The 8,110-nt window shown below is 47.5% G+C and overlaps 3 protein-coding genes across 3 annotated transcripts; 1 reads left to right on the forward strand and 2 right to left on the reverse strand.

The window, feature by feature from the left end:
• Window positions 1–46: 46 nt before the first annotated feature.
• Window positions 47–245, reverse strand: ASPGLDRAFT_40767 (uncharacterized protein; the record flags this gene model as incomplete). The annotated part of the gene is made up of 1 exon (XM_022545265.1): window positions 47–245. A coding segment is annotated over one exon (199 nt), but the record flags the coding sequence as incomplete, so codon positions are not given.
• A 2,280-nt stretch (window positions 246–2,525) lies between these two features.
• On the forward strand, window positions 2,526–2,828 carry ASPGLDRAFT_40768 (uncharacterized protein; the record flags this gene model as incomplete). Its single annotated transcript, XM_022545266.1, has 1 exon — window positions 2,526–2,828. One exon carries the CDS (start codon window positions 2,526–2,528, stop codon window positions 2,826–2,828), a length of 303 nt encoding a protein of 100 aa, XP_022395163.1.
• Window positions 2,829–5,113: 2,285 nt separating this feature from the next.
• Window positions 5,114–6,323, reverse strand: ASPGLDRAFT_1212601 (uncharacterized protein). The gene is made up of 2 exons (XM_022540220.1): window positions 5,991–6,323; window positions 5,114–5,923 (listed from the first exon to the last, which is right to left on the reverse strand). Exon 2 carries the CDS (start codon window positions 5,852–5,854, stop codon window positions 5,396–5,398), a length of 459 nt encoding a protein of 152 aa, XP_022395164.1. The 5' UTR covers window positions 5,855–5,923; window positions 5,991–6,323; the 3' UTR covers window positions 5,114–5,395.
• Between the last annotated feature and the right edge of the window lie 1,787 nt (window positions 6,324–8,110).

An 8,110-nucleotide genomic window follows, 5' to 3' on the forward strand; every position in this document is an offset into this window, starting at 1 on the left:
TGGTTGTTGGCGGCTTCGGCGATAGTAGCTGCATCAGCGCCCGCACCAGTGATATCTGACAAAGCACCAGTCCAAGTCGAAACCTTTTCACCGGTAGAACCGCCAGAGCTAGAGTGGTGGCCGCCGCGGGGGTCACGGGTCAACAAGTTGGAAGAGCGTCCAGCGATTGGCGCACCGAGGACCGAGTTGGCGGAGAGGATGGTGGCGAGAGCCACGGTAGCGAGCTTGGAAGTGTCGACATACATTTTGAATCAAGATTGCTTGGAAATTGGAAGATGCTGTAAAGCAAAGAGTTGTAGAAAGCGGAAGGCTTTGAGTTTGGAAGCTTTGTAGTGAAGATGATTGTGATTGTTGTTGATGGAGAATTCGATTCTGGGACGGATTCAAGCAGTATTTTATAAACCAGCCCTCTCATACATTGTCGTGAAATTGTATACAAAGATGGCCCCCAAGCTGACCAGTGGACACCTTCATCGCGACGCCGTATAGCACAAGGTCGACATTTGGGGTCTAAGGATCGCGACAGTACCTGCGCATGCTCTGAAACTGCATGAAGGAAGAACACCAGGATCAGCCGAGATCTCAGATATGGGGCGAGTTTATTTTACTCTAATGCTCTAATAAAGAATCAATCAGTACGTTCACATTATTAGAGGATCGCAAGGCAGTAGGAGCAGACCTAGGGGCCATTTTGATCCTCCGGGATGCATTCACAATCGGAATAGCCACACTGCCAAAATTTGCCTTGAAGGAGAATCCGGCGTGGCATCCGAATAACCTCTTGAACCATGCCTAGAGCGCCATTTGGGGGTGGCACCCTGCTGAGGCTATGCCGCAGGAATGACAGTTGAAACTGTCTGCGCCCATTTTGGCCCGGATAGGCAATTTTCCTCATGTTTCAGGTCCTCTCAGGGTGTATTCTCGACGCACATGGAGACTTTGCATTGTCTGGCTCTGCATCATTTGGCCCCGTTGTGGATTGTATGGACTGTATGGGTTGGAAAGATGTCGCGACGAAGTTCAGCAGCATGATGGCGGTGATGGCGGTGATGGCAGAAACCATAATCTGCTGTCTATTCTACCGCCGCCAGCAATACAGACTGCTCCAATGTTGTCCACCATTATCTTCTGCTTTCTATTATGTATTCCGCCGGCCAGTTCTCAATTCTCAATGCAAAATGCTCCTGTCTGTATCCCATATGCTCAAAACCTACGCTTGCCCATTCTCAGTGGCATCCTGATTCAGGAACCGGGTGGCATCGGATCCTTCGGGCTACCAAGCCACGCCGCAAAATACAGCTTTGTAGTGGTGGTTAATCCGCGAAGGCCGCATTTTTGCACCTTTCTGCTTAAAATAGATCTCTCCATGCAAGACCTCGTCTAGTCGCGAATTATTGGTTCCCCCGCTTCCCTGAGAATCCCACTTCGACTTACATCTAAGCACCTGCATGTCACATTATTTTGATGTTGAGTATGAAGCAAGTAGCTCAGAGGAATCAGGCAGTCAATTATCATGATTATCACTGTCTGAGGCTATATAGAGGAGAATTTTAGATTGCTGAGGGGTGATCTTGACTGTCCGACGCCTTAATATTAGAATGGGTGCTTAGCCATCTATCGTATGGTGTAGACCTCGTAATACGGCAAGCCATAGCGGCCAAATTGCAATAACCCAAAATTAGATTTTTCGAACGGCAGAATCCTTGCACTAAAATATAGTCTAACTAGTTAGTTATCGAGCTCCGTACTTACTAATCACCCATTACCGGTAACTAACTAGTTAGTTACAGACTAGGTTGACTTGCTTGGTTTCACCATCGTTCGGTTACTAGTCCTAAGCACCACGTAGAGCTGCAAATCGTGCTTAGGTGTCGTACACAGGGCCTGTACGACTGGGGTGGGCAGGTGCAGTGTGAAAACGTATACAAGAAAGAAAAAGAGACTAAACTTACCTTTACAGTTCAATCGGGCCCTCCACAGTTCCCTCCTCGTGCATGGCAATATCCTCATCGGATGACTCCTCCTCTCTGTCCAGCTCAATTGGATTACCAGTCTTCCTCCTTTGGATCCAGATTGATTGGAGTAGAGACCATACTGCCAGGAAGGTCAGTATGTTGGACAGAATTAGAGCGCCACGGGCAGCCCCGCGACCCCGCCCCGCTGATTTTTGGGGGCCCCATTGGGGCGGGCTGGTTTGGAGCGTTTACAAGGCCTTACGGGAAGGCATGGCTTTTCAGCAATCGCTCCATGCTTATATGTTGAAATCGATCGATATATATGGCACTTGACTAATTGCTCTACATATCGTCTATATATATCAATCTATATCGACGTGTATATATATATATCTCTCTCTTGACATGTATGACTTCCTATAAATTACTCGATTTACTGATGTGACGGTTAGCAGGCGGCTGAAAAGGGTTACTTTGGTGGCCGTTTTACGAGCCCTGTTATCCTCACCTTCTTTATCTCCTACTCCAAGATTTCCTTTGTTTGCCAGTTTCCCACAGGCTGTGTCGACCATGGCACCTCGCTCCCAACCGGTCAGATCTGACGACAAAGAGAATCAGAGCGGTGCCAGCTCCGACCTGACTGAGATCTTTTCAGACAACAGATCTGATAGTGACTCCACCAGTGATCCAGAACTTGATAGTGAGGATTCGGATGATGAAGATGAACCCGGGGACGATATCTCTGATGATGAGGGCCAGCTGCCTCGTGAACACTATTTGGCCCAAGCAGAGAGCTTGGATGTCTCCCAGCTTCGACAGCAGCGGTACAGTAACGTCACTCAGGAAAGACTCGATGAGACCCACGTGTATTGAAATAGGTAGATAACTACCTTGACCCTCAGGCTATGTTGAAAGCTCACCGGTGGATTCCTGGTAGATATTGTCAGTACATTGGTGTCGATCCGGGACAGCACTGGCGATGGATCTCAGACTCAGATGAGACGGCCCGTTTCCTGTATGCATTTTTTTTGGCTGGCGGTGGATCTTCTATATACGCGCCCAATACATCGCTAGTTTATGAGATGGGGCCAATATGCATTCAAGGCTTTTTTGACCAGAGCCTCACATTATTGTGAATATAATGCTAATGATTGTAAGGACCAGCTCAAACCAATAACATTGGGTAGCTAAATACAAGAAAACTAAACATAGAGAGGAAAGGAAGAAGGTGGGAGATGGTGGTCGCGAATAGCATCATAACAACTTTCTGAGTCAAACAATGCAAACACCTTCACCATCCCATCTTTGGGGCATAACCCTACGACCGTTGAGCTCGCTGTCACAATGATAACCAACAAATTCTTCGATGGATAGCGCTGTCTGGCACTAGACGCAGAAGAAATGCATTACTAGATCTCAACCAAAAACGCTGGCTTCTCCAGACCAGAAACGATATCACCAAGTGTCTACCAAAGGCAATTATATCAAACTGTTAGCTTCTTGCATGAAACAACAAGCACGTGTCATATGCTGACTTATGTGATGGCGTCAGTCAGTGTCTAGGTCCCCATTAAGAGTGATATTTTAGATACCACTGAATTCGCATCATCCGTTTCTGGGATATACAGCTTAGATTGGTATAGAAGTCCAGGCCCGCATAGAGTGTCACGAACAGCCCCGCGACCCCGCCCTGAACCCGCCCCGAACCCGCCCCGCTGATTTTTGGGGGCCCCATTGGGGCGAGCTGGTTTGGGGCGGGTTGCCCCAAAGCCCCAAAGCCCCACCCCACCCCGTTTACAAGGCCTTACGGGAAGGCATGGCTTTTCAGCATGCTCCATGCTTATATGTTGGAATCGATCGATGTATATGGAACTTGGCTGATTGCTCTGCATATCGTCTATATATATCAATCAATATAAATCGATATCTATCGATATATATGGCTTTTGACCGAATGCTCTATGTCATACCAATATATCGACGTGTATATATATATATCTCTCTTGACATGTATGACTTCCTACAAATCACTCTATTACCTGTTGATATATTGATAGATATCGATATCTATGGCTCTGTACTGATTACTCTATCTATTCTATATTTATATATATCGATATATATCAATATATATGGCTTTTGGCTAGTCGCTCTATGTCATGTTGATGTCGTCGATACGTTGATTGGTATGGGAATACAAAAAACACCGAGAATTTGGGGCGGGGCCCCCAGCCCGCCCCATTAGCTGCCCCAAACTAACCATGGTTGGAATAGTGCGACATCCTATTGACGGATTGGGTATAGCACGGAGAGTCTCGGGGTTTTGGGGCAAAACCCGCCCCAACCCACCGGGGCTTTGGGGCGGGCAGCATCATGGCTCACCCCGCCCCGCCCCGAGTGACACTCTAGGCCCGCATTGGTCCTCTACCAATGCTGAGGTAGCTGCCTTATTTTTACTCTAATTTTTTCAGGATTTTTAGAAAATTTCTTAATTTTTTAAAGCCATATTTTAGTAGATACGACTGGGCAGATGCTGAGCATGTGTACCTAGACAGGTTACATCGTGGTTGCCAAGACCTGTGTACTCTGTATGGGCAAGCAAAAAGAAAGGTAATGAAGAGCGGTACGGTCGGGTTTGCAGATAACCCGGCAGCGATACTATTGGATCCGGAGATTGAGAGAGGAGGAGCTGCTATGAAGCTATATAGACAAAATAGAATGTGCTATTGAATCATCTGGTAATCGTACAGGGAGTTGATCTGTTCTCTGAACCAGAATCAGGGAAAACTGCTATCTAAAGAGTGTGGTGGAGCTCGCGAGAGCGATCCAATAATAGTAGGTGATGGTGAATGCTGATACCTCAGACATCTGCTAGGTTTGATAGGTATAGTAATCGTCTCTTACTCGGCAGACTCCCCCTCCCCCCCGTTCGGCGTGTTAAGCTAACCCACTTTGCTATCACGGTGACCCATACTCTTTTATCACAGGTAGTTGCCACGAGTAAGCGTCGGGGGACCCCTGCACCCAGCCCTCTTGGCATTGGCGGAAATTCGAGCCTCTTTAGAATATCGCCTGCGTTAGACTCTTTCGTATGGGCATAATAGATCGAACGACGTGAATTTCCCTCAAGTTATTTGGGATGATCTTCCTAGACGGGATGCAGGTTACTCATCTCAAGGTCGAGAGATAAAAGCGTTCGAGCTCCAGCATTTTTCCGGCCAAGGTGCGCGATAAATGTCCCTGCATTCTCCGAATCGGCCGAATGGACTCAATCGTAGCGTTCGTCTTCATCTACCTTTCACTGTACACGACAACGGCCGTGGTTACATACTCTAAGTTCGGGATACCAATTGAATAATTATATATAGTTATATATGTATATATCGTTCTGCTGCACTTTTGCGGGTGGCGCCAAGGATAATTTAAGCCGAAAGGCCTCGCTATCCTTGCAGTTCAGCGCGAGTGTCTTTAGAGCCCATTTCAGCCACGTATGTCTCCCCATTCAACTCAGAAGGCAGATCTCTTGACTGTCCGGCGATTGGCTGGTTCATGTTCATCTGCCGCTGTGGATCGGACAGCAGTCGTCGCCGCGCGCCCATGCAATAAATCAAGAGCGCCGTTGATATCAATAGAGGTACACCTAGCCCAGCGCCTAAACCAGCGCCAAGTGCAACTGCAGAATGGCTAGACGACTGGCTCGCGGGATCTGTGCAAGCCGGGCAACTTGTCTGCGTCGAGCTTGTTGAATCTCTCAGGTTCGTCGTCCCTGTGGCTACATCGCTGCATGTCGAGACACCGTTCTGGCCTGACATTACGTTGCCACCGGAAGCCCACTTGAACCAGCCTGCAGCATCAACTCCGCACGCGGTTTCTGCATCGGCTCTGCCACTACATGTCATGTTTGTCCAATCGCCATTTCCGGGGCATTGAAAGAGATTAGCGAATGAATCTGGGAGTTCTGTGTCCGGCTAAAATCCAGTCAGCGAGAACAATGCGGGTTTGCAACGGGTGCAAGCGATTTGAGAAAAAGCGTACCGGTGTAGCATGCGCGCGGGCAGTCCACTATAGGGCACGATCTATCTGAGCAGCTGCCGCGATAAATGACGCCTAGGTCAGCTCCAAAACATAGCCCGTTCGAAAGACACGCCTGTTTTTTACCACAACACGACTTGCTGCCAGGACATGTTTCCATGTCAGTCGCGGCTGAGCCGTCCGGGAAGTAGCAGGCTGCATGGCACGGTGCTGCCGAGAAGAGGAGTGCTAGGAGGGCGACTGTCACGATTCGTGATCGAGCATAACGAGATCTTGAGGGGGTCTGCGAATGCATTAGGTTGCGGAACTGACGTTTATGGCGCAATGAAATGAAAGGAAGGGCAGAGGGTTTCGGTTTATTATTCGTATATAAGCGCCTGGTTCTCCGCAAGATATGGGGGCGAAAATTGGGAGCAGCACTGGGTCCGCAGAGTCCAAGCTCGGCAGAATAAGAGCTGATATAATTTCATCGATGGAATCGTCCACTCCGTGATCGACATGGGCAGAGCGGAACTAAATTACCACTTTACTGCTGCGACCAGCACATACTGTACTTATGCTATGCATTCCGCACTCGTTTTGACTCTTTGACCTTCTTTCGCAACGATTTTTTTTTTTTAGTAGTTAGTTAATGGCCGACAGATTGTTCATAAATAGGACTTATGATAGATAGTTTTCTCAATCAGAGTTCTTCCTCTATTCACTCCGAATAGTGGCAACATCATTCGAGCTACAGTAGTGAACACGAAACCATACTTTTAGTAGATATATATCTGAGGTTCCCGGTATGTAGTAATTATCTAGAAACTCAGTTAGAACTACTTAAAAACCAGCTATTTATTAAGTAAATAAATATAAGTTATGTATTAATGATTAATGCTGTCCTCAACTCTAACTCACGTAGCTCACGTAGCTCACATTCGCTTTCCTAATTTCAATCTACTTTGCAAGTAATTCAGCCTTTAGATTATTTATCCTCAATTCCTCTTCCAGATTTTGTACCTCTGTACTCTGCTATTGCTCATGTAAGTTAGTTGGAGCAACTGGTTGGAGACTAACTTGGGATGAACTAGAAAAATTAAGTAGTTAGTAAATACTGTATAAGGCCTCCAGCGAGCGCGCGCCCGCACAGAATGGTTGGCTCACTTTATAACTAACGTACTCACCCAGGCTCATGCAACCCTCTTAACTTGCCCTGAGGGCAGATATATACCACCGTATCTAAGAACATAACACATACGACCATAGGGTGTGGAAAACAGGGCTTCCCGTCCGCTCAGCCGTACTTAAGCCACACGCCGGCCGGTTAGTAGTTGGGTGGGTGACCACCAGCGAATCCCGGCTGTTGTATGTTTTTGTTTTTGTTCTACGCTCACGAGCGTAGCAAGTTAGACTATTTTTTTCGTTGCGAGGTGTCTGTTCAGACTTTGTATTCACTTTAATATGTGAAATGAATATCCGACGGTATTCATCCCATAGCCTCGGTATGGGATGTTGATTCCAGACAACCCCTGCAGTAGTGCAAAGATACCCTGGATGAAGTGGATTGAAGGATGCGTTATCATTAGTTGAAACAGCTGGTCACACTAACAGAAGTACTTAGATAGTGTTACGGACATAGGGCGGAACGCATGTATATTAGACAAGCACCGAAGGTCTACTGGCACTAGGCCGAAGTAGTAATAGTGCGGTCGTAACCCGTTTAGATATAGGGCCGCCCGGAGCGGGCACGTGACCCCGACATTCTTTTGGTGTGTGTGGATAACTAACGTAACCGGTAAGCGAGCGGCGCATGTAAGCGGGCGGCGCACCCACCCGTCCATTATCTACTTTATAGCCATTTTTATCAACCACAACGCCTTTTTATTAAATAAACTACCTAACTGGGCATGCATTTGCCTTATGCCCTATATCCCTGCATTTCCCACATGTTGGTAATCGCCGTCTAGCTGGCTGCGTAGCTGGTTGAACTGGCTGCGCTGGCCGAGCCTGTGGTGGTTGGATGGGATGAATGGGCTCAAACGGCTGTTGAATTAGCTCCTGAGCCTCCTGTACAGATAGGCCTCCCTCATGGGCCATTCGTCCATTCGTACGAGCGCGCTTTTGCTTTTTTTTTTCTCATT

The sequence above is a fragment of the Aspergillus glaucus genome, assembly GCF_001890805.1.
Source record: "Aspergillus glaucus CBS 516.65 unplaced genomic scaffold ASPGLscaffold_49, whole genome shotgun sequence".
NCBI classification, from domain to species: Eukaryota; Fungi; Ascomycota; class Eurotiomycetes; order Eurotiales; family Aspergillaceae; genus Aspergillus; species Aspergillus glaucus.